Consider the following 26,235-nt stretch of genomic DNA (forward strand, 5'->3'; position numbering starts at 1 on the left):
CACAGGAGCAAGCCTGTCTGGGGGCTGGTGTGCTGAAACTGCAGGGCACAACACCCTTCACAGAGGGTCCAAACCAACTACTGTGTCAAGATAGGACCACAGGATAAAGCTATGGCTCAGTTGGCAGAATGCTAGCCTAGCAGCACCATGTAAAGCTGGCACAATGGCACATGCCAGTCATCCCAGTACTAGGGTAGTGGAGGCAGGAGAATAGAGTTGAAGGTCATCCATGAACAAGAGATACTGTCTCAAAAAACAAAAGCTCTAACTAAACACTACTCCCTCCAATCAAAACCCCAAAGCCAAACTTTAAGAGCCAGGCGCTTGGAGGCTGAGGTGCGGCACCGCTGCAGAACCTCAAGAGCCGCCAACCCAACAAAAGCGGTCAATATGCAGCCAGAACAAACAGAGCGAGGGCTGTGGACTACTTCCTACCAGGCGGGGTTGAAAAGGGGCTATACCCCTGCCTCTGGGCTGCAGTCCACAGTAGAGGAGCTGCTGGCAGGGCTGGAGAGTGGGAAATGGAAAGACTGGGGAGAGGTGGTCCCAAAGGAAGAGACCGACAGACTTCTCAGCTCACAGTTCCCAACTGAAAGGCTGCTAAAACCAGGCAAGCCACCATGTTTATAAAAACAAACAACATCTCACATATGACATGCCTTCTTTCACTCAGAGTGTCACCTGTGGCTTAAGGGGCAACAGCGTTGTATAGGCTAGTTAGCCTGGCTTGTGGATGGCTCTTAGTGACTCCTGGGTTATAATACCTTTGAGTGCCAGCCTCTCTGGGATTCCCCTCTCAATCTTTAACTACTGGGTTACTGGACACTGTGGTGACTGTCCTGAGGCCAGGGAGGTGGAACCTCAACACTGACTATGGAGTTTGTCATGACCTTGTCCTTAGCTTTCACATGCCTGAGATGTGGACACTAAAAGCACTCTAATATCAGCACAGATGGCAAGTCGAGAGGTCCTTGTTTGAATTGATCTATGTACAAAATGCCCTAAAAGCAAAAAAAAAAAAAGGCTTAAATAAATAGGCAGGGTTGTGGCTGTGATGCAAGTATTGAGGGTAGGTCCGTGGGACCCAAAGGGCTAGAGGAAGACAGAAGGGTTGAGAGCACCTGGCCATGGGCAGCAGCTGCCACATGGCTCAGTGAGAATGTCCACGAAGGCCTTGGAGCTTTGTCCCTTCAGTCATGGAGTCCAAAGCTCTGAGAATTGGCCTTCACACTGCCTGGTGACAGCGTCCGAGCACCTGCCTAGATACCACGAGCTGGCAGGAACCACTGTTTCCCCATCCCCATCATTGTCAACCTCAGGGCTGCTGTCAAGCCAAGAAGAGCCGAGCTGGTCCCATAACTGTCCTCCGTGGGGAAGCCAAATAGCTGCCAGGAAGGGAACCTCCTCTCCAGGTCCAACGGGGCTCATGCCGACTGTGAGCAAGGAGCTTCTGACAGGCACACCAACGCTCAGCCTCATCAACTGCACACGAACACCTCTTTCTTGCCAAGTTCCTCCCCTGCACTGGGTCACCTCAGAAGTCCCTAAGTGCAGGGACACTGGGAGAACAGCAGGCTGAGGAAACTGAGAGCCACCACTTTCCCTCAGCTTGCCCTGGGCTGAAGGCCCCTTTGTGCAGCTGCACTTAGGTTTGGTTGAGCACTCAGAAGATGCCCCCCCTACGCATACACACACTGTCACCCTGTTCTTTTCAGGTGACATCCAGACACAGATTAGGCCATCAGTCCCTTCAGCAGATGGCACTGAGCCCTGGAACAGGTGCAACTGGCTGTCGCCCTCAGAGGCAGATGACGGGACAATGGTGAGGGGCTGGTGGGCACCCTGGTGGTTTTGTTCCCAGAGAGATCCAGTGTTGGGTCCAAGTTGGGGACGCAGGCCTCACAGAAGGCTGGCCAAGCTGGTGTTGGGTCCATTCTGAGCTTGAAACTGCACAGGGGGTGGGCCATCTGTCCACTGTGAGGAGAACACATGAGTAAACCCCTCCACACATAAGGAGTCAGAGCCCCTCATCCCTATGTCTGCTTCCCCACCCTTTATACCGTAATGAGGTTGTGCTCTGGGAGGCTGCAGGCCTCGATGTGGTCCTGCAGCAGCTGCTGTGAGAAGTTCTGGTGCATCTGTGCGGCCTCATGGGCATCCATGGCATTCCCACATGCCTTGTTTAGGTCTGCAGATGGGGCAGGTGTCACTGTTTAGTTCATCCCCTGTGGCCAAACTCATACCAACCCAGGGGAGTCAGAAGTTACCCTCAGAGATCCAAACCCATTTTGAGACTCAGGAGGATCATCCACAAAGCCCTGTAGCAGGAACCCAGGTCCCACTTGTCACAATTCTTAAAAATCCCTGGAAAGTTAGGCATGGTGACTTGGCAGACAAAGGAATGTAAATTTGTGATTTCAAGATCAACTTTGTCTACCCAGAATTCCAGGCCAGCTAGACCCTGTTTCCAATAAATAAACAAACAAGAATAAAAATCCCCTGGAGACACACCCCTGCTCAGATGATGTCAGTCCTATGAGCATGCCTGGAAGCCTTGTTCACTCTCACCTCTCAGGAGGGCAGATGACCACAGCTGCACAGACATGTCTGGGATCTTGCTGGCCAGCTGCATGGCAGGTACCACCATGTTGTTACTCTCCTGCCAATCAAAAGCTAAGAATTAACAGTGAGGTCACGGAAGAGTATCTTTGACTCCATCTGCCCATTTTATGTTCTGTTGCTCCTGGACAAACACGAACTGCACCCTCAGAGCCTACCCAAAACGGCCCTCTAAGGTACTCTTGTTCACCTTGGAAAAAACAAACTGAGCATTCTTGCTCCCCTTTGCACATGAGGCAATGAATGGGCCATACATGTCTTGCCAGCTAGAGAAAAAGAGGGCTGTGGCCCCACAATTAGAAATGATTAATAAACTATACATTCATGCGGGTGTCCCAACCTAGGCTTCAGGAGAAGGAAGCTAAAGGACTGAGTGCAGAAGAGTTGCTCCTTTGGGCTGGCTTTTGTAGGCTACTGTGGGGATATGGGGTCTCTAGGCCTGTGACTCCCTCTGTGTGTGCAGAGCTGCTGATCTAGAAGCCCAGTGTTCTCATGACGAGGCTAGGGGAGACCTGGAGTGCAGTGTTCTGTTTCTGACCTCACACTGAGGAACCCTAGGTAGTTCTGAGTCCAAACCAGGCCCCGCTGAACTGTTCTACCTTCCCAGACTGCAGGCCCAGGTTGGGGTCCTTTCTGTGACAGAGGTGGAGAGCACTCGCTGCTCTTGCAGAGTACTCAGGTGCAGCTTTTAGTACCCACATGGCAGCTCACAATTGTCTAATTCCTGTACCAGAGAATCTGATCTGACCCCCGTCTCTGACCTCTGTGGACACCAGGCACACACATGGTGCTTATCAAACACACAAGCCAAACATTCACACACATAAAATAAGCAAATGGAGAAATGAACAAAAACAAAAATTTAAAAGCCTCAAACCAGATTCCAATTCTAGGCACAGGTTAATGAAAAAACAACCTGACCAAATGCAGCTTAGCTGGGTTACTCAGACCTTAACCTCCACCAGCTACAACCAAACCGAGTAGAGTCCCTCTCAGACTTCAGACACGGTGGGCAAGAAGAGCTGCCCCCTCCTCCAGACCCAAGGAGGGGCTAGAAGTATGGGCTGGCTCTATAGCTGCCTGGACAGGGTCTGATCCTCACGAGTCAGATCTCTGCTGGCCACCTGGCTCTGGCTGCTGCAATAATTGTCACCCACGAGGGCCTGGCTCAGCAAACTGTCCCTGCTGCTCAACCACCAGGCTCGCTTTGGCTGCCCTGACCTCACAGGTCCTGCTATCTCCCCAGCCAGGCTCATACAGGCAAAGGGAGTGTTTTACAGAAAGCCGTGGAGTGGGAAACACTGCTAGACAGACTTCTGGCCCACACGGCTACTCTAAGTGCTCTGAAGTACACCACACCAGAGGCCCCCAGGGTAAACAGGCTTGTCCAATGCCCAAGCAGATGCCCCAGCAGCAGGCCACAGCAGTGGGGACACTAAAGGTCACTCCCTGCTCTCCACAGCCAAGCTACCCTCAATACATTTGATAATAATTTGAAGTAAAGAAGTCTTGTGAAGCCACATGGTTGATGGTGCCACAGACACAGGAAGGTTTGACATTGTTAGTCTAAGGTTCTGAGACAGTCTCACGGGGCCATGGATTCCCAAGGGATGGTATGTTGAGAAGCCTACAGGAACATGGCAGCTGTCTCTTAGTTCTGAGGCTTGTGAGGCTGACATCTATGTCCAGGAGGGGAACCCCAGGACCCCATGCCTTTAACACCCTGGATTCCAGGACAGGAAATGCCACCTTCTGTGGTGGTGTTCCTTAGGTCTCCAGCCTGTGCACCGGCTAGGTAGGGACTCACCCTGTGATTTCCCAGCACATAGAAGATGTGACCCAGCAGCACAAGGGAGCAGGCAGTAAGGCGGTTCAGGTCCTCTGCATTCGACATCTTTAGAGTTTCTCGAAGAAACCTCCTGTAAGAGGAGACAGACGCTGATACCCGCAGACATATTAGTCCTAGAGAAGCAGAGGTAGACTTAGGAAAGAGAGGCCATCAAACATGGTGCCCTGATCAAAACTTACTTGGCTTCGTTGTAGCGGCCCTGGAAGAAGGAGAAGAGTCCTCGTACATAGAAGGCTGCTGCTCGGAGGCAGTGTGAGCTGCGAGGAAGCAGAGTCTCAGTTGGGTATGGGAGAACAGTTTCCCAAAGGCAGCCCCTGAAGACTGTCTAAAGGCTAGGATGCAAGCAGTGTTGAGTATGTGTGAGGTCTGGGGCCCACAGGCACATACACCACCCCAAGAGCAATGAGGGAGTAGAATGTGTGTGCTGAACACAGGCAGGCTCACCTGACCGGGAAGCTGTGGTCTGGGTTTATCCTCTCAAGCAAACTGTACAGCTGGTGGAGAAACATCAGTCAGGACTCTACCTAGAGGAGGCCAGGCCCTGAACATGCTACAGGGGACAGGGCTTCTTCCACTCCACGGGAAGACTGTCATAACGTGCAGCATGCCTGCCCTGAACAGCTTCAAGATGGAGTGTCTGAGGGAACTATGTAGGAGACAGGGGCAGAGTGGGGACACTGGGACACACACTATCCTTATGGACCAAGAATCCTGCCTCAGCTCCCTAACAGCCAGGTTGACAGAGGTTGGGCTTCCTGCTTCTCTCAGCCCAGATGTGGAAAGTTGGCCATGGTTTGTGCAGACAAGAGATGACATTGGCCATGGTTAGAATGAAGGCTGCAGAGGTCAGAGAATATGGGCCACTCTGGAGGGACTCAAGGGTGGGATATCCTAGGTCAGAGAAGAACCTAATTCTTGTGGCTTTGGCTAGAAAGTCCAGGTAGAAGCACTTGGCTTATGTGGTCAGCCCTGTGAGGATGACCAACCTACCCACACAAGACTTTCTTCTATCTGATTTGGAGCTGAGGTGTGGCTCTGTGGCAGACCGCTTGGCAGCAAGCAAGAGCCCCAGGTTGGATGCAAACTCCCCAATTTTTTTTGTCCTTTTGTTTTGTTTTTTTTTTGAGACAGAGTTTCTGTATAGCCCTCACCATTCTGGAACTTGCTCTGTGGACCAGGCTGGTCTTGAACCCAGAGATCCACCTGCCTCTGCCTCCTGAGTGCTTGGATTAAAGACATGCACATGACCACCCTACGACATTTTTTGTTTGTTTTAGGTACAATGTGGGGTCAATAAAGGTTGAGTGGCTTAGGATGGGACAAAAGCCACATGGCTGCAGGAGTGCTGTCCCAGTCCTAACCCTCATAGAACACTAAACATCTGGGCTTTTCTAAGGTCTGTGGGTGCCTAGGACACCCACAGCCCCCGCACAGGAGATGGAGGAGGATACCGAACATGAAGCATGTCACCTACTACCTCTTGGTGTCTATTTCCTTCCCGTATATACACACTCGCAAGGTTAGTCACGATGAAGGCCCACAACTCCTGATGGTTGGTGAGCTGGAATGAAAGATGGGGCATTTAGGAGTCCAGCCTGGCCACGGTTACACCGTCGAGGCCTGACTGGACCCAGAATTGCGCAAGGGCTCCTTTCAGACTCAGTCAGCTTGTTCCAAACCCAAGCACGAAGTGGAGTTAGCTCCTCCCCCTCCTCCACTGCAGTGGCAATGCCAGTGACCACCAGTGGACAATGAGCAGCCTTGGTCTACACAGTCCAGACTGGGTCTACACAGTCCAGACTGGGTCTACACAGTCCAGACTGGGTCTACACAGTCCAGACTGGGTCTACACAGTCCAGACTGGCTCCACTCTTCTGGCTCAGAGTCCTAGCAGCTGGGACGACAGGCCTGTAACCGCCCTGGCTTATTTTTGTTTGTAGTCCAACAGTGAGACCCTGAAGCACGCTGGGCATGGTCTCTCCACTGAACCATTGATTATGGAAAGTGAACTGGTCAAGAGAAGGAGTAAACCTCAGGTGTGGTAGTGGAGGCTGGTCATCCCAGCACTTGGGAAGGAAGCTGAGGCAAGATTAAAAAACCTTTTGAAATCTTTCAAGACAGTGTTTGTCTCTAAACTCCATATGTAGATCAGGCTAGCTTCAAACTTACAGAGATCCACATGCCTCTCCCTCCCAAGTGCTGGAATTTGTTATACCACCACACCTTGCCAGGCAAGATCAGAATTTAAGGCCTGCCTGTGCAACTGAGATATCCTGTCTTAAAAGCATAGGCAGGGGCTGCAGTTCAGCAATACAGTACTTGCCTGGCATGTGTGAAATGTTGGGTTCAATCTCCTTAGCTAAGCCCAGATGTTTGAGAGAGGAGAAGGAACGGATATAAGAGTCTAAGCAGCCTGGGCCCTCTGATTCCAATTCCCCACAGTAGTGGGCCTAGCACACAAAAGCCCAGAGCTCCCTTCCTTGACCTGAGCTGCAGGAGCATTGGGGTGTGGGCTGTGAACAACAGGAGGAGTCTATGTTTGAGGACAAGGTGTCTGTCTGTCTTAGCTTTTCCCCTTCCATGTATTGCCCCAGAAGGCTCCTTTCAGCACATGACTTAAGCATTGCTGCTGAAGCAAAGCCACATATGGACAACCACTAAGAACATGAGGTTCCTGGCACTGCAGCAGGGCTCTGGCACTGCAGCAGGAGGGCCTGGGGTCTAGGGAGCCAGGGGTGGATCCATGCCAGAGAAGTGGGCAGCCAGTTGACTCTTCACATAGCATTCACAGACATCTAGCAACCAAGGAGGGAGCCCCATCCTACAGAGGGATGCTCCAGCCTCAGAACATAACATACCATAAAAATCTCTACTGTGGGCTCCCTAGAGAATAGGTCAGTAGCCTCCCTTTCCTGCAAGGACAGCTATCCCTAGAAGTATCTGTGTCACTCTAGAAGAAATGGACCAGCTTCTTAGGGACTAGTAGGTCAGTTGTCTAAGACTGTGGGTACCTTGCTGGGGACCGCCTCCCTGAAGTAAAACTTGTCTTCTGTTCCTGAGCACCTATCAGAGAACTTAGGTAGGATAAGGGCACATCCCAGTCACTGTACGTCCACATAATGTGACTCTACCAAACTCCAGAACCCAGCATGACTTCAAGAGCACCACAAAGTGACCCAGTCTGAGAATTTCCTAGGTGTTAAAATGGCTACCCAGTGTACCTGTACTCCTGACACATATGTCCTTTCCTCATATCTTTCCAGGGTAGCCACGAACTGTTCATCCTAGCAACCTCCCACCCCAACAGGAACTGTGTTAAGGTTGTGGCCACTGCCAGGCTAACTGCAGTAAATGTGGGCTCAAAGTCTATATATAGCTCCTGCAGTAAACCTAAGCTGGTCTCCATCCTTTGTGCAGCAGCAAATCTTATACCATGTTCCATTACTCAGGAAGTCAGTCTTACCCGAAGGGCTGTGGTAAACTGGGCTTCAGCATTGTCCATGCAGTTCACGGAGACACAATACAGGCCCTGCAAGGACAAGGATGCATGTGCAGCTCAGGTTAGAACCAGGGCAGCTGACACGGTGACCATGGGCAAACATAATTTGTACTGGGCCTGGGATGGGCTTCAAGCTATTGTAAAGGACCCCTTCCCATAGCAGAACAGAGCTCATGTTTGGATGTGGGTTGGGTAGTGTCATGGGTTATTTACTGGGACACCCAGATCCTCAGGATGGGTCATATCCTTTGCTAGCTATGTGCTGGATTCTGGCAAGAGTGGGGCCCAATCCTGGGACATACTCACCAGCAGTGTGTGCAACTGGGCGGCATGGTTGGAGAAGAGCCTAGGGGACTGCTGGCACAGCTGACAGACCTGAGAGATCTGAGGAGAGAACCAAGGTAACTCTCTATCCTGGGACCTGGCACTGGGGTGCAGCCCCAAGGCTGGAAGACATGCTCCCATCTACTTGCCAAACTGGAGTCAAAGTCCTGGCAGGAGGAGCCACCACATGGAAGAAGATGACCCTGACCTCCTTTCTCCTGACTTCCATCCCAGCTTCAGGTTATAAAACACCTCCCCAGTGTTCTCAGGAAGCTGTGCATTTTGGTGATATGGATCCCAGTCATATCCCATTGTTCCCTGAGCCTACAAGTTTTAGGGAACCAGACTATTGGCTTTACATCGAATTCTATAGCCTAGACTAGAGCAGTGACAGTGAGGCCACTGTACCTCCCCTTTTTTTTTTTTTTTTTTTTTTTTTCTTCTTCTTTTTTTCGGAGCTGGGGACCGAACCCAGGGCCTTGCGCTTGCTAGGCAAGCACTCTACCACTGAGCTAAATCCCCAACCCCTGTACCCTCCCCTCTTGACACCTATGCCCACACCCAGACCAGCTCCCACATCCCACTCTCTGTGCTTCCTACCTCCTGTAGTGCAGTGGCCTTGTGGCCAGTGACAAGCCGGCACATGATGATGTGCTCCAGCAGGATCACTTGGAAGGATGACAGGATGGGGCTGCAGTCTAGCACTGGGGACAGGAGGCAGGGGTGAGCATGCAGACATGGACCACCAGGCCCTGCCCACATCATTCCTGCTGCAGCCTCTCCCCATCTAGATAAGGACATAAGCTCAAGCCAGGCCACTGTGAAGCGAGCATCCCAGAGCTGAGAAGTCTCTAGTGGATGGTGCTCAGGTAAAGCAGGAGCTTAGCAAGCACAGGTCAGGTGCTAGCTTGAATGCCATGCACCAAAGTCACAGGAAACTCCAGGCTGAGCACTGTGCAACACACAGGTCATCTCTACAGAGCCTGCCTGCCACCCCTGCTAAGAGTTCAGGAACCTGCTGGGTGGGTTCTCCAAGAAATCTTCAACTATGCATGCCTGAGTGAGACAGAGCCCAAGCCATGGCAGTTAGTTCCTGGCAGCCCTGCACAGATATCCTTGGGTGAGGAAAAAGTTGTTGCCCAACCCAGCTTGAGGAAAAGAAAAGCACAGTTCCACAAGATCAAAGAGATTTAGAGGAATGCTAAGGCCACATGAATCCTCAGGACGCATGAAACAGTCAAGTGTGGCTAGAACCCTAGAACCTGGAGGAGTCAGAGCAGGCAGGTGAGGGCTAAGATCTGGCCCTGGCCTCCCGGAACATGACGATGTCCTAATGTCAAGGGAACTTGGGATAGCTGGGGCCCTGCCCAGGCAGCACTTACTCTTAAGCTTTTCCAACTGCATGAGCGCCTTGTCTGTGTACTTCTGTGCCTTCTCCAGGTAACCAGCCTGCATGGAATGCATCACTGTGACCTGCAAGGAGAGCAGGTGGTGGTCACAAGGCCCTCTCCCAGCGCAGGCCCAGGCCCAGGCCCATTCCAGGCCCATTCCAGGCCCAGACCCAGGCGCAGGGTGGCAGGACTCACCAGGTAGACGAGCACACACATGTGCTCCTTGGGCAGCCAGTGGAAGAGGTCGGCGGGGTTGCTGGGCAGGATTTCATCATCGTGCAGCGTGGAGATGGTCTGGATGCACTGCTGCAGCTGCTTCAGGCATGGCTTGACGCTCTTCACCTGCGGCATGTATGCCTCAGCACCGCACCCCAGGAGGCCTGGCAACCTTGCCAAGCTCCTGTACGGGACTCTCTCCTACTGCAGGAGCTCTTCTCCTCAGGTCTTAGCCTCCTAGAAGCCAGGCTTCAAGGAGGCAAGAGGCCTGGTAGTTGCCTCCCACAAATAGAAACTGTTAGCACTGTAGCTTCTGTTAACCCTTATTTCTGTCTGCCATTCTAAGTCTCTCAGGGACAGCTATGGTTCTCAGCACTAAAAGCTGCTATGTTCTTATATGCTGGGCCCAGTGGGAACACAAGGAAGGCCCTTACTAACACTGAGCATTTCTTGGGTCCCCACAACACTGGCCCAGTACCTCACAGGGGTGCACATCCAGTGGGTCCACAGGAACAAGAAAGGGCAAAGGCAAGCAAGGTAGCTCCCATTCATTCCTCATAGGCTGAGGCCATCATGTGAACACAGTCTCCAGTCTTCAACATAGTCACATAGCCATACCTGGGTCCCTACTGAGCTTCACGAAGCTGCTGTGAGCTGGGAAAGGGGTCTGGAGCACATTACCCTGTTTTGCTTTCATGGCTTCCATGAACTTCCTCCAGAGGCCTCCAGCAATGTGTGCCCTCAATGGATGTGAGGCCACAAATTTTTACTCAAATGAGAATAGGCCCACAGGACAAAACTGCTTTGTGAGCACCCTCTACCCTCGGGGCTTTGTCATACAGTATGATGGGGCCGCCAACTGTGCTAGAGCAGGACACCTGCATGTATGTTTGTGTACTTACAAACATGCAACAAGATCATATCATGAGTAAACCCTCCCCACAGACCCCGAGTGACAACATACCTGCCCGGCATCCAGGTAGTGAGTCACCTGCAGCACCAGGAAGAAGACACGTAGTGACTCCTTCTGGATGGGGTTGCCCTGCCAGTTCTCCACAATCTGCCCACACAGTGTGAGCAGTGGGTGCACCTCTTGCAGTTTGCGTTCCATCAGCAGCAGCTAGAGGGGTGAGAGAGGTAGTGCACCACTGTTACCAGTCCAACGGCTGAGGACACCCCACTCCCACAGCCCTCAGAGAGCAGAGCTGGGTGCAATGAGGTCAGGTGTGGCAGGCAGCACTTGCCTTTAGTCCCACCACTTGGGAGGCCGAGACAGGCAGATCTCTGTGAGTTTGAGGCCAGCCTGGTCTACATAGAGAGTTCCAGAACAGCCAGGGAGACCTTACCTACATTGAGACCTTACCTCAAACAATCAAAGCTGGATACAACAAAGAAACTAAGGTACGGGCATCTCCGCAGCAGGCTCTCTCAATAGCACATCCACTACCTGAAACCTCAGAGCCCCAAGTGAAGCCCTCCTGCTCTTGAGAATACACTGTGTAGAAAAGCCCCTGCCGGTAGCCTCCTGGCCGGCAACAGGGCTGCACACACCCAGCCTTGACTTACCATCCCCTTGCTGAGCAGGAATAATGCCCTGGAAAAAACACAAGACATCAGGTTTTAAGGCATCAGGATCAATACGGCTGCTACTCAGGGAGATGTGCTTTATTTATAGGACATTTTAGAATGCTACATTTTGTTCTGATCTATCCATGTTTACATTTGGAGGTGGGCAGATGCTGGAATTGATCTTAGGATCTTATACAGGCTAGACAGCACTCTGGACTGCATTATACTCCCAACTTAACTTTGAACTTTAGCCTGGTCTATATTTGGAGTTCTAGGACAGCCGGGGCTACATAATAGAGAGCCCTAAAACAAACAAACAAACAAACAAAGACAAAAAACCTTTTGTTTATTTCTATATGCGTGTGTCTACATGCACAAGTGCACTACTACATCCAAGTGCCACCCAAGGAGACTACAGGGGGGGCATCAGACGTTGAGGAACTGGAGTTACAGGAAATTGTGAGACTCCTGAGGTAGGTGTTGAGAAATGAATCTGAGTTTGAATGTCTGAGAGAGGTAAGTACTCTTAACCACTGACCACCCTCTTAACCTTGAACTTGGGATCTTCCATCCTCTACCAGGTGTGCCCATGCACTCTGGCTTCGGTAGCTCCTATTTTACATGATGCAGACACACTTGTGAGCATCACAAAAGAGTAGAAGATAGTACCCTGAAGTCACCTTCATGTTCCAATGCAGCAGAGGTGGGTCTAGCAAAGGGTAGAGCGAACATGGACTGGCCTGGGCTATCTCCACCTCACCTGCGCACTCGGCTGTGCCCAGCTCATGTTCCCCTCAAGATAAAGGAGATGAACTTATAAATGGCAGTCAGTGCCTCCCTTCTCTGTCACCAGGGTTTCTGTGGCCTCTCTCAAATCCCACTCCATGGACTTTCTCAAGTAGATCTATGTACATGCTGAAACTGAGGACAGAACTCCCACAGCAGGGGAGGGTGGCCTCTACCAATGCTAGCCCACTGCATGCAGGTGAATGGACACTGAGTCACAGTTGTCGAGGAGGTACCGGTGCAATAAAGCCTGTGGCTGAACAATCCTACCAATGCTTTCTATTTCAAGAGATTTGGAAGTGTGTGGAAGAGCAAACCTGTCACTCCAGCTCTTAGGAGGCTGAGGCAAGAGGGTTAAAGCAAACAGCTGGGGTCATCCTGGCTACAGTGGTGACAGCCTGTCTAAAAATACCAGAGAGAGAACCTGCCAGTACCAGCTCTACCAATGAGACACTGCCTTTGCCTTCCCAGCCAGCATTCACATGGCAGGAACTGATGGTCACTTGCTAGGATTGACTCTGCATGGTTCACTACACCAGAGGCCACCGTCACACACTAAGGTTTAGGGTCAGTAGCAGGACAGCCAAGTTCTTTCCAAGCTAGAGAGCAGCCTACCTTGTATATTCAGATCCCACCACTCGGGCATACTCGGCCCCCACACCCAGGAGGTCACAGGCGGATACCAGATCCTTCTCCAGTGTGTGCAGTTGCTGAAGAGGAGAAAAAGCGATGACCTTGGCTACCAATGTCAGTCCTTAGAACTTGCCGCCTCAGTGTGCCTATGCCTCCTGTATCTGCATAATTACTGCAGTGCTGGCTTAGAGTTCAAGCACCAAGGCAGCCAACAGCACTAAATGCTCTGGGTATAAACTAAGCCATGCCTTGTACTCTGTCATTTCCCCTTACTGGTGTACAGAGCCAGCAGTCTGAGCTCTGGGGCAGACCCAGTGAACACCAGGTAGGCTACCAGAAAGGGCTCCCTCAGAGCAGTAGTCTAAGGATGCCTCAAACCTAGAAACCTGGAAACCTGAGAGACCACATCTGATTTGGTCCCTGGAAGGGAGGCTTCCATGCAGACACTTGGTCTAGGGCTCAGCTCCCTTGCACACAGAGTGCCATCAGCTCTGAAAGCTGGGAAGGGCAAGGAGTTGCAGAGTCCACTTCCTCAGCTGCACATGGGAGGCTGCAAGGAGACAGTGTGAGCACAAGAACACAAGGGATGGAGGCGCCTGGGGGAAAGACCCTAAAGTTCAGCACCTCATATGGCTATGTGAGTGCTAGGGCTGCCACTATGTGGAGACAGCGGACATGACAGATAGCCAGGTCAAGGACAAGTAAATGTCAGTCAAGGGTCATCCAGGCTCCCCCCAAAAAGAGGTACAAATAGGATGTAGGAAAGAAGAGGTGACTGACAGAGTGGAATGACCTGTCCCTCTTTTTTTTTTTTTTTTTTTTTTTTTTTTTTTTTTTTTGAGCTGGGGACTGAACCCAGGGCCTTTGCGCTTGCACTAGGCAAGTGCTCTACCACTGAGCCAAATCCCCAACCCCGAATGACCTGTCCCTCTATGGCAGCCCAGGGGTCCCCAAGCAGAGCCTGGTACTTGAGTTCATGTCCCAAGGCCTTGCTCACTCCTGTACTCACAGCGAGCTGGAAGAGCAAGCGGCAGTGCCAGTATGGCGTCTGCTGTGAGATCTGGATGGCTTTCCGCAGCAGTGGCTTCGCTGCGTCCACAGAGTTCTGAAAGGAAATGATTTCAAGTTCAAGGAGGAGGGGGAATGACAAGATGGAAATCAAACCTAAGCCCTGATGCAGTAGCCACGGAGCCAGCTCCCCTTTTTGTTTACTCTCTGGATAAGATGGGTAATGCTATTACAGTGTACTTCCTGCTCGGAGAGTTTGAATGGCTTCTGAAATTTCTTCTTGCTAGGTGTGGTGGCACACCTATCTTATCAATATTGGGGAGTCTGAGGCAGGACAGCCTGTGAGTTTAAGCTACAGGGTGGCATTGTTTCCAAAAAATTATTATTATTATTTAGCTTTTTAATGTAGAATAATAAAAACCAGATGTGGTGATGCATGCCCTTTTATTCAGCTATCAGGAGGCAGAGCAGATCTCTGAGTTTGAAGCCAGCCTGGTCTACAGAGTCCTAGGACAGTGAGGGCTACATAGAAAAAGCCTGTCTCACCAAAAAACAAAAACAAAAACAAACTACATAATAGCCTCTCATTCACATCTAGGCTAGCTAAGGCTACAGACTTACCTGTTTCAAAACAATAACCCCAAAGCTTCCCCAACAACAAAAACCCAGACATACATATACTTGGGGGACACTGAAGATGGCTCTGTGGTTAAGAGTACCTGCTGCTCTTAAGAGGGGGCCTGGTTTCAGTTCCTAGCACCCACATGGCAGCTCACAACCTCTGTCACTTCAGTCCCATGGAATCTCATGCCCTCTACTGAACTCTGTCGACAACTGTATACTTACATACACAAAATACTTATATCCATAGAATAAAAAGAAATAACAAATTTGAAGGGCTGAAGTGCGGTTTGATGCTGGAGAGTGTCTACTTAGCACACATAAGTACCTGGTACTACCCTAGGACCACAAAAAAGACACAAGGAAAAGTTACACCTTAAAGAATATTGAAAGGGGTTGGGGATTTGGCTCAGTGGTGAGCGCCTGCCTAGCAACCGCAAGGCCCTGGGTTGGTCCCCAGCTCAAAAAAAAAAAAAAAAAAAAAAAAAGAATATTGAGTTGGGGATTTAGCTCAGTGGTAGTGCGCTTGCCTAGCAAGCTCAAGGCCATGGGTTCGGTCCTCCGCTCCGATTAAAAAAAAAAAAAAAAAAAAAAAAGAATATTGGACAGTGGTGCTGCATCACTTCTATTATAGTAGGTAGTACACATCAGGAGGGGACAGGGACAGGGACAGGGACAGGGCAGAGCTCAGTGGCATTATCTGTGTAACCCAGGTGAGGTCCTGGCTTCTATCCCCAGTTCTGAATGAATAAATACAGAAACCAGGGCGTGTGAGTGAGCTATACAGAGCTCTGTAACACAGTGTTAACTCCTACCCAGCTGGGAACCAGGAAACAGGGAGCCCCTGCTTTCAGAACCAGCAGCATGTCCTCACCTCTTGACAATACAGCTCTGACAACAGGCTCGCTGCCTCAAATTTAACATCTTCAAACTGCGGGATCTGGAGAAGTTCAGTTAAGGAAGTACAATGCAAAGACATCTCTTTAAAAAGGGTCACAGCTCCGAGTAAATCCTCCCCCTCCATGCTGCAGGGCAAGCAGAGGAAGCAGAATTGGGGCAGAAAGGGCACAATGAGGACCTTGCTGCCCAGAGAGTGGTGGCTGGCTTCCAGGGCAGCTAGGGTACATGGTATGCCAGGGAAAGAAATGTTTCCAGCTTTTACCATGGGCTTTTCATTCAAGCAGAACATTACCTCAAGAATATAGGATATGATATGGCTCAGTGGCAGAACATTTGCTTAGCATGCCCCAGGTGCTGGGTTCCACCCCCAGTATGGGCACCCCTCAAAATGCATATACAAGAAAAGGATACTTGCTGTGATATCAACCACTGAAAGAGAAAAAAAAAAAGGATTAATTTTTCTCGGGGGAGGGTCAAGAAAGGGTTTCTCTGTGTAGTTCTGGCTGTCTTGAAACATACTCTATAGATCAGGATCACCTCAAACTCACAGAGTTCTACCTGCTTCTGCCTCCTGAGCACTGAGATTAAAGGCATGAGCCACCATGCCCAACTAGGATTAATTCTGAGGCAAATGCTTGGTGCTTGGTTCCACTGGGCTTATAGTAGTGTTGACACAGCATGCCCATCCCCAAGGGCAGTGTGGGAGAGACAGCATTGCTTCCCCTGCAAGCTGGTTCTGGGATGGAAGCTGCATGGCACTTGGGGGATGCCTAATAAAGAGGGGAACCTCTCTTCCTAACATCAGACAAGGAGCCAGACTATTCAAGGGAGGGAACCCCAGGGTGATCTTGGCCATACTCTACATTTCAGCAGGACTGATGATGGTCTGGCGGAAAGACTAGCCATTCAGCAAAGCTTTGCCTGAGGAGTGGGTCACCTTAGGGGCGTCTGAGGAAGTGGCATATCAAAGAGGCTTGAAGTGGGCAGAGCTAGCCTCAGAAGGGGAGTGATGTACACCAAGAGATTTATGAGACTCTGTTGCAAAACAAAACAAGAACACAAACCAGCTTCTCAATACCTTTAGCCTCCCAACACCTGCATTCAATTATACACACAAACGCAAGTACTCACATAATTAAAAATAACTAGCTGGGCATGGTGGTGCACACCTTTAATCCTAGCACTGAGGAGTCAGAGGCAGGTGAAATCTTTATGAGCTTGAGGCCAGACTGGTTTACATAGCTAGCCTAGACTAAAAAGTAAAACCCTGTCTCCAAATTAACAAGTAAATGAATGAATGATTCAGAGGGTCAGCTTTGACTTAGGGAACCACTGTGTCTCAAGTTACATGTTTCAAGAAAACTCCTTGGTAGTGTGCCATGCAGTGTTCAGTTATTTGGATCTTTAAGGACCTCCTAAGTACAACCCTAACACTGACCTGACAACCAAGGCTGCAACAAACAATTACCAAAGAACTGACCTCTGAGAGGAGCCCTGACAGGTGTGGAGAGGCAGACTGGGCCCACCTCGCTGTGTCAACTGCCCACACAGGATGGGGCACTTGATGCTGAGCTTTGAAGGCTAAAGCTGGGTGTAACTGCAGAAAAGGGAAAGTGGGAGGTGCTCAGAAGAGCACAGACACAGAAGAGCTAGCAAGAAAAGAACCAAGACCTGGGGATACCTGAGGCTACAAGGCTGGTGGCTTAGTGCCACTCATGGCAGTGGTGGCTGGGAGTCCACCCCTGAGTGGGGAAGAATCAAAGTTCCTGGTCAGATTGTTTTTGTAAAAAACAATTTTTTAACATTTATTTATTTGCATATTTATTTATATGATTTCTTTATATGCTGATGCACTCAATAGGCCATCGTGTAAGGGTAGAGGTCAGAGGGCACCTTGTGGGAGTCAGTTCTTTCTACCACATTGGTCCTGGGTACTGAAGCCAGCCTTCAATCAGTCATGTTTGACAGCTAGCACCTTTACCTGCTTAGCTATCTTGCCAGCCCTACAACATGGTTTTAGGATTGGCTTAGGACAAGTGTGGTGGTATGCATTTGTCATCCAGCACTTGAGGCGTGGAAGCAGGAAATCAGAAGTCCAAGGCCAATCTCAGGTACATAAAAGACTGGAGATGTGACTCAGTTGGTAGCATGGCTGCTTAGCATGTATAAGACCCTGGGTTTTATCCCCTGTACCTCACAAACTAGACATGCATGCCTGTAACCCCAGTACTCAGGGGGACCCAAAATTCAAGGTCATCCTCAGCTACACAGTGAGTTTAAGGAAACTAGCCCCAACTGCACAAGATTCTCTTAACAGAAAGCTGTCTCAGAGCAGAGACCAGCACAAAGGGAAAGAAGAGGCTCTCGTGTGACTAGAAACACCTAGGTTGCCTCTTGGACCAGCAAGACAGAGACACAAAGAGAAGTGGGGATCTGCTGGCCAGGAGGAAGCACTGTGGGCCAGTAAAAAGGCAGGGCAGGAGGAGCAGCAGCCTCCTCTGGTCAGCACTGGAGGCCTCCTCAGAGCATCGGTAGCTTCCCAGGACTACAGACTCACTGTGTTCTTTTAAATAGGCAGCTGAGGGATGAATCCAGAAATCACAGCCAGCTGACAGGGAATGGGGTCCCACTGTTCCAATTTCTTCCATGTCTGGACCATCTCCTTACAGAAAGGTCTCTTTGTCATTTCCACTTACGTTTCCTTGTGGCTGCCATCTGCCTATTTAGTCATACCTTTCTTTCTGAGCCAAAGGTATCTGCTGATGGGTAGACATCCTCTCCTGTGCCCTCCTCTCTGGATACTCACTGCCTTTCTAGAACTTTCAACCACCCTTTAGACCTCCACAGTCTTCTTAGGATCTCCCACTACCCTCTTGGAATTCCATCTTCCTCTCATCTCTCCTTCTATCACCTTCTGTGTGCAGTCTTCTTTAGGCATTGCTGGATTGACAGGGACACATTCTAAGAAATGTGTTGCTAGGTGATTTCACAGCAATGCAAACATGTACTTTTACAACTAAGCCGACCACATTGCTAGGTGACATAATCTCACAGGAAGTTTGCCATTGCCAAAATGTCTTTATATACCCATAACAGCATACACAATGGAGGATGTTAGGGAAGGTCCATGTAACCTCTGTCAAGGCTGTGTCTCCAGAGGCTGCTTCAGGGTAACACTCCACAGTGCTTGGGAAACATTTGTCTCATGAGCAACAATTGCACCCACTCATGTACATCTTTTTTTTTTCCCCCCAGAGCTGAGGATCGAACCCAGGGCCTTGAACTTGCTAGGCAAATGCTCTACCATTGAGCTAAATCCCCAACCCACCTAGGACTTCTTGAATGCTAGGCAGGCACTCTACTCAGTGAACTACATCTCCATCCCATTTTTTTCCTTAAATTTCTTGAAACAGGATCTCATGCAGTCTAGCTTGCCCTCAAACTATGGAGATGATGATGGCCTTGAGCTCCTAATTCTTCTGCAAGCCCACAGTACTATGTCCAGCTCCATTTAGTTATTTTTAATGTGCTAGTGTTTTGCATGCATGTATGTCTATGTACCAGGTAAATGTAGAGGTCAAAAGAGGGACTCAAATCCCCTGGAACTGGAGTTATAGATGGCACCATTGGATGCTGGGAATTGAACCTGGGTCCCCTGGAAGAGCACCAAGTGTTTGTAACCACTGAGCCACTTTTCCAGCCTTGTCCAGCTACATTTTAAATCCCAAGGTCATGAGAAGAGCGTGGGGAATTTTAAGTAGTTTACCATTTGGACTATGGCAATGAATTCATAAGAAAACCTATGTGAAACAAAACTTAGCAAAATGTATTCTATAAATGGTGATCACGGTATGACATTTACACTTCCATGAATCTATGTCCAAACTTTTGCGAGGCTAGCAAGATGACTCTCAGTAAAGGCACATGTTGTCAAGCCTAAACACCAGACTTTGATAACGGGAACCCACATGGTGAAAAGAGATAACCAACTCACATAAGTTGTTCTCTGTGTATCACCCTACTTCTGGGCTGGGGATACAGCTCAGATAGTAGAGTGCTTGTGTAGCACAGTTCTGCATTCCATCCTGGGCACCAACCTAAAACCCATGCATATACCTGTAGCCTCAGCACTGAGGGAAAGGCAGGAAGTTAAGAATTCCAAGGCCATAAGTCATTTCGAAGGCAGCCTAAGATGAATGAGACCCTGACTCAAAGAAACTAACAAAAGTGAAAAATACACAATGTATCCTAACTCAGCTGTAAGCTGTTGTACTTTATAAGACTCATGAATTGTATCTCTTCCACTTGATGTTAAAAGAAAAAAATAGCAGTCAAAATAAGAACTCTCTAGTTCACAGGGGACCTGATGGTTGTTAGCTTTCCAGAAGCCAGTGGGGTTGCCTTGAGTGTTTCCCTTCGGTTTTGTTATTTTATGAGGTGGAGTGCAGTGTCAGATGCTAATCTGTTGTTTATGTTTACTTGGGTTTTTGTTGTTGTCACTGTCTTTACTTTTTCCCTTTGAGATAGGGACTTACTATATAGCAATGGCTAGCCTAGAGCTGATTTTAGAACCAGGATTCCTCCAAGTCTCAGATCCACCTGTTTCTGTCCCTAGGATATTAAAAATGTGTCACTATCTAGCTTTTGCTTTTTTTTTTTTTTTTTTTTTTTTTTTTTTTTTTTAGAGCTGGGGACTTAACCCAGGGCCTTTGCGCTTTCTTGGCAAGCGCTCTACCACTGAGCTAAATCCCCAACCCATTTTTTTTTTTTTTTTTCTTTTTTTTTTGGAGCTGGGACCAACCTTTGGGGCCTTGCGCTTCCTAGGTAAAGCGCTCTACCACTGAGCTAAATCCCAGCCCTTTTTTTTTTTTTTTTAAAGATTTATTTACTGGGTTCGATCCCCAGCTCGAAAAAAAAAAAAAGAACCCAAAAATAAAAAAAAAAAAAAAAAAAAAAAAAAAAAAAGATTTATTTATTTTATTTATATGTTAGTACACTATAGTTCTCTTCAGACACTTCAGAAAAGAGCATTCCATTACAGATGGTTGTGAGCCACCATGTGGTTGCTGGGAATTGAACTCAGAACCTCTGGAAGAGCAGTCAGTGCTCTTAACCACTGAGCCATCTCTCCAGCCCTAGCGTTTGCTTTTTAAACAAATATCTATCTCGAGTTGTGTGAGCACGTGTGTGTACCTATGCGGAGGAATGTGAGTCAGAAGAGAATGTCAAGCATCATGCCCTACATCTTTCCCTATTCCCTTGAGAGGAGGCAAGCTGGCCATCAGCAAGGCCTAGTGTTCCACTTGTCCCTGCTCCTCAGCAGTCACCACACTGGGGTTCCCAGTGGGGTCATGTGTAGGCACATAGCCATGCCAGATCCTTCCCACGGAGACCAGGATTTGTACTCGGGCCCTCATTCTTCAACAACAGTTCTCACCCATTGAGTATTTGTCCAGCCTCATGCTTTTTTCATTTTTGAGGCAAGGCCATGCTGGCTGGCCTTGAACTAACAGTATTTTTTTTTTTGCCTCAGCCTTCAAAGTGCAGGGATTATAGGTTGAGTCAGCACATTCAGCTTTATAGTTTTCTTATTCATGAAAAACAAAGTAATTAGGAAAAACAAACAAACATACACCGCCTCCCCCCGCCCCACTCCAGGTCTTCTCATCTACCAACTTGAGTAGAGACAGCTACTGACTCCAACAATCCAGAATGGAAATAGAGGGAGTTTTCCTAACCTCCTGCTACAGGCAGCTAAGGCTCTAGAACATTTTCCAGCCAACAGAGAGTTGGCATCAGGAAGACAAGAGTGGGCAAAATGGCTTAATGGATAAAGGTGACTGCCACCAAGTCTGACACCTGAGAGAACACCCCAGGTTGTCTTTGGACTTGCACACATGCTCTTCCTATACACACGCACACAAATACACTTTCTGTACACTACACAAATGTTAAAGAAGGAAGCCAAGAGGTCTTTATTTCATCAGTTTGCCGAGGATGGTGCCTAACACAGGGCTGGCACATAAGCACCAAGAGCACAACAGTATTGCAGGCAGGATGAAGTTGAGGAGACAAACAGGATGAGTCAGAATCAAAGGCCATGCTAACTTTAGTTCCTGAAGTCAGATGATGGAGAGTGAGTGAGTGAGAGGAAAAGCACAGGTTATAGCTCACAGATCTGCTTTGCATGGTGGCCACGCCAGGGCATGGGTTTCCATTCCAGTTCTATCTAGCGTAGAGTGGGACCTGGTCAAAATCAAGGAGAAAAAGAGCTGCTGCAGCTGAGCTGAAGGCATTAGGCTTGGAGGGAGCCTCTCAGGAAAAGGGAAACAAGTAAAGCAGACTCCCAGGCTAACCCGAGAATGAGTGGTGCCAGACCAGTAGAGATGAAGCTGCTTTCTAGGTCAAGTGAACCAAGCCATCATCCCAGAGCAGCTAAGGCAGGCAGCCATCACCTGTAGTCCATTACAGAGGCCTAAGAAGATCACGCAAACCCTTGAGATCAACTGGCCAACTCTACCTTCGTGCCAAAACATGGGGACATGGTTCCTATCTTGCTCTAAACTTACCACATCTTGTGGAAGGGTTGTTGTACTGTATGCTGTGTTGCTAAGATGGTGTGAGTCACACAGGGACTGTGGCTAGATATCAGCACTGCAGTATTATATTAGAGACCTAAGATACCTGCTATTGGGACGTGCAACAGAGGGTTAACAGGTAGGGGTAAAGGAAGGAGGGAACAAAATGCATAATTTCAAACCTAAGCAGCAGCCAGGTGTGGTGTTGCACACCTCTTATCCTAGCATTTAAAAAAAAAAGATTTTATTTATATGAGTACACTAGAGTTGTCTTCAGACACACCAGAAGAGGGCATCAGATCCCATTACAGATGGTTGTGAGCCACCATGTGGTTGCTGGGAATTGCATTCAGGACCCCTGGAAAAGCAGTCAGTGCTCTTAACCACTGAGCCATCTCATCTCTCCAGCTTGTTTGTTTTTTGAGACAGGGTTTCTCTGGGTCAAAACTCATTGACCTCGAACTCACTTTGTAGACCAGGCTAGCCTTGAACTCACAGATCTGCCTGCCTCTGCCTCCCGAGTCCTAGGATCAAAGGCACACCTCACCACATTCTGGCTCACCCCAGAACTTTCTAAAAGAAACCAATTATACTTTCAGGTTTGTTTTGTTTGTTTTAAAGAAAAGAGCATCTTATTGTGTGGCTCAGGTAAGCCTAAAATCTGGAATTCCTGATGTCTCCGAATCCCAGAGCGTAAAAGCTCATAGCTGTGCTTTTGGGAAAAGTGCAATTAAGAACAAATGAAGGGGGGTGGGGGTGGGGGTGGGGGTAGGGCTGGAGAGATGGCTCAGTGGTTGAAGAGATGACTGTTCTTCCAAAGGTCTTGAGTTCAATTCCCAGCAACCACATGGTGGCTCACAACCATCTGTAATGAGATCTGATGCCCTCTTCTGGTGTGTCTGAAGAAAAGCGTACTTATACATAATAAAAAAAAATCTTCAAAAAGAAAAAAAAAGAACAAATGAAGGGGCTTATGATATAGCTTTGCACCAGATAGTGGCTTATGTACAAGGTCCTAGGGTCACTCCAAGGACAACAATGTCATTTTAAATAAAACTCAGGGGAATTGAATGGAAGAGCAGTGGTGATTAACGGTTTTACGGGCATTGAGCTGGGGTGACTTATGGAGGGCACAATGTGGTTCTGTGGGTGATCTTTCAGGAGTCAGCTTTCTGATACACCAAGGGAAAGCATTTCACAAGGGTAAGTAAGGGGTTTTAATTGCTGGTCTCAAAGCCAAGTGCTAAAAGAGAGCAATTGCAGGGGGCTGCATGGATTGCACAGGGCTGAAGGATGGATGAAAAATACATGGATACATTAACACCCAAGGAAACAAGGGAAAAAGGGAGGTGGTGGGATTAACTGCCCTGAACAAGAAAGAAAAGAACATTTCAGAACCAGCCAGATCCTGGCAGCCTCCGGCCTGCACATACACTGAAGTCTGGCACTTGGCAGGATCAAACTCACTCACTACTGTCCTGGATGCTTCAATATCCACTGCAGGCCCCAGGAACTCCTTGTTATTGACCTGAAACCTTGAATGGGATCACTAGCTCATACCATTCAAACGTCATTCATACAAATATGAGGTTCCCTCATCCCTATATCAACTCTACCCCTTCCTCTAGTCCAGTGTCAATAGCTCTTAGACTAATAGCCTTATTGACTGCTTGTCTCACTAAAGAAAAGGCTACCATGGGCAGGACTTTTCAGTCAGCTCATACCCAGTCTACAACAGGCTTGACACATGGTGGAAGGGGAACAAATAGCTTCTTGACGAATGAATAAGACAACAACAAAAGCACTAACACAATAATGACATCCTTTTCTAGTCTAGAAACCAGTGCTCGTTAGACTGAGGGGATTAGAGACATACCTTGGCAGTTAGGAACACACAATACTCTGCATAGGACCCAAGTTCAGTTCCCAGTAACTCCATTACGCAGCCCACATACAACTCTAACTCCAGCTCAGTGGACTCAAGAAATTTGACCTCAGTGGGCACAACATTTATGTGCATATATCCACATGTATAATTAAAAATCATTAAATCTTTTTTTAACCCACAAATTGGATGAGCCCAAGTTTTCTTTTTCTTTGTTTTGTTTTGTTTTTGACAGGGTTTCTCTATATAGTTCTGGCTATCTTGGATCTCTTTCTGTGGACCAGGATGGCTTTGAACTCAGAGAGCTCTGCCACTGACCAGCTTAGGTTTCACCTTTTTTTTTTTTTTTTTTTTTAAATGTGAGTATACTATACGCTGTCTTCAGACACACCAGAAAAGTGTGGTTGCTGGGAACTGAACTCAGGACCTCTGGAAGAATGGTCTAGGCTCTTAAGTGCTGAGCCATCTTTCTAGCCGATCATTGGTTCTGTTTGAGACAGGGTCTTCTATGTAGCCCTGGCTCTTTGGCAGCACTCACAGAGATCCATTGGCCTGTCTCCTGAGTGTCAGGATTAAAGGCATCTACCACCATATCTAGCTCCTTTTTAATCTTATTATTTGTGTGTGTGTGTGTGTGTGTGTGTGTGTGTGTGTGTGTGTGTGTGTGTGTGTGAGAGAGAGAGAGATGTGTGTGAGTGCAGGCCAATGTGGAGAGTAATTTTTGAGAGTGCTCACCTTCCATTCAAACTCAAGTTATTGGGCTTATACTGCAAAGCCTTTACCCACAGTCATCTAACCAGACCTACTTTCTTTTCTTTGAGATATTATTCCTACATAGCTGAGGTTAGCCCTTGAGCATGCATATCACAAGTATGTGCAACTATGCCTGCAATCCCAGTACTTGGGCCAGGAAGGATGATTGCTGAAATGGAGGCCAATTCTGTGCTACACTGTAAGACCTCGAAACCGCCTCCCCCCAAAAATAAAACAAAACAAAAACAAAAACAAAACAAAACAAAAAACCACCCAAAACCTCACACAGTGTGGTCTTTGCTAAATCACTTCACCTAGCTAAGCCTATAGGGTTTCACTCTTGAAATAAGGAAGTTAGTTGGTTCAGTGAGGATTAGAAGTTCAACTCTGCCAGTCTGGGAAAGAAGGATTTTGATCCCTTCCTGAAGGCAATTTAGTAAATTTAGACTGTCTGCAGGTCAGTACATTAAACGTCTGAGTTGTCTCAAGGAGCTTCTTCAATCAGAACAAAGATAGGAAAATGGCAAAAAGTGAGACAGAGGTGTGAAAGAGACACAACTGCCATGAGAAGAAACAAGTCTTACAGTCACTAAGTTTACTGAGAAGCCGAATGACAGCTAACTCTTCAAATTCTGTAAAGTGCCAAGACGTCACAAATCAAGTTGGAGGTGGAGTGGGGACTCCTTCAAAGATGGACCAGTTAGTTCATGGTGGGAGAAGAAGCCACCAATGGTAGGACCGACCTCCAGACCCCCGAGGTGCAACTGACTCTAGAAGCTAAAATCACTTCACGTCCTCACAGGGCAACAATGTTCAGCCAGAGGCTCAGGGCTTCACCTTCCCCAATATCCATGCCACAGGGACTCGAGAGACCTAAACACCTGATTGTCAGAACTTCTGGTCCAGGGACTAGAAATGGCATTTTTCAGATTTCCTTGCTTTTACATCTCAGGGAGCTTGGATCTCTTCAATACTATTATCGGCAGTCACATTAGGTAGGTGCTTCTAGGCTGACGCTCTGGGTAATGCTCCCACGGCCACCCGACTATGGGGGTCCCCGATGCGAGAACCAGTTTGTTGCTAAAGGACAACTTTCCCAGTTCCCGGGTGAGAGGGCGTGGCGGAGCCGCGTCTGTCACCACAGGTGAGGGCGAGGCCTTCGGAAGTCCCAAGCCCGATGAAGCGAAGAGGATCGAGTTCCCAGTACCCCGTGGTCCGCCCGCCTGGCCCGCACACTCACCGCCTTCTCTAAGTGACTGCGCGCCTGTTCGCTGTTCTTCGTGTGGTGGTAAAGCACCGAGCCGAGCTGCAGGTGCGTACGGGCCTCTATCCGCTGAGGCGGTTTGAAGGGGAACACGGCCTGCAGGCAATGAACGCACAAGCGGATCTTGGGCGGGCTAGATGTTCGGAAGTGCTCGGCGAAACCCAGGAGAGCCAGATACCACGACTCGGCTGCCTCGGCCTGTGCCGCCTGCGCTGCGGCCGCCTGCGCTGCCGCCGCCGCCTGCGCCGCCGCCGCCGCCTGTGCCGCCATCTTGGCCTGCACAACAACAAGCCGCCTCCACAGAGAGGCGGAAGCACCTTGAGGGGGCGGGGCCTGGCGA

The 26,235-nt window shown here is 48.9% G+C and overlaps 1 protein-coding gene across 3 annotated transcripts; it reads right to left on the reverse strand.

Annotated features, from left to right (window-relative positions):
• Positions 1-569: 569 nt before the first annotated feature.
• Mau2 (MAU2 sister chromatid cohesion factor) lies at positions 570-26,198 on the reverse strand. 3 transcript variants are annotated; one of them, XM_032919332.1, is made up of 19 exons: positions 25,872-26,198; positions 15,827-15,844; positions 15,390-15,455; positions 13,896-13,991; positions 12,869-12,963; positions 11,465-11,492; positions 10,863-11,018; positions 9,878-10,024; positions 9,674-9,764; positions 8,892-8,995; positions 8,274-8,351; positions 7,932-7,997; positions 5,943-6,029; positions 4,913-4,962; positions 4,648-4,725; positions 4,427-4,538; positions 2,569-2,659; positions 2,061-2,188; positions 570-1,967 (listed from the first exon to the last, which is right to left on the reverse strand). In XM_032919332.1, the coding sequence occupies exons 1-19, from the start codon at positions 26,163-26,165 to the stop codon at positions 1,734-1,736; spliced, it is 2,019 nt and encodes a 672-aa protein (XP_032775223.1). In that variant the 5' UTR covers positions 26,166-26,198; the 3' UTR covers positions 570-1,733. The 3 variants fall into 3 exon arrangements, with proteins under 3 accessions (XP_032775223.1, XP_032775222.1, XP_032775221.1); XM_032919331.1 differs by having other exon boundaries at positions 615-1,974; positions 5,946-6,029; positions 25,872-26,196; XM_032919330.1 differs by having other exon boundaries at positions 615-1,974; positions 25,872-26,196.
• Positions 26,199-26,235: the final 37 nt, after the last annotated feature.

Source organism: Rattus rattus, chromosome 13, assembly GCF_011064425.1.
Source record: "Rattus rattus isolate New Zealand chromosome 13, Rrattus_CSIRO_v1, whole genome shotgun sequence".
Taxonomy (NCBI): Eukaryota; Metazoa; Chordata; class Mammalia; order Rodentia; family Muridae; genus Rattus; species Rattus rattus.

Excerpts from the sequence above, each read along its gene's own strand:
- Mau2 (XM_032919332.1), bottom strand. The coding sequence starts at position 26,165 with ATGGCGGCACAGGCGGCGGCGGCGGCGCAGGCGGCGGCGGCAGCGCAG. Across the intron at positions 10,025-10,862 it reads ACTACCTGGATGCCGGGCAG|GTGAAGAGCGTCAAGCCATG; the intron begins GTATGTTGTCAC and ends TACATGCCGCAG. Across the intron at positions 6,030-7,931 it reads AGTTTACCACAGCCCTTCGG|CTCACCAACCATCAGGAGTT; the intron begins GTAAGACTGACT and ends CTTTCATTCCAG.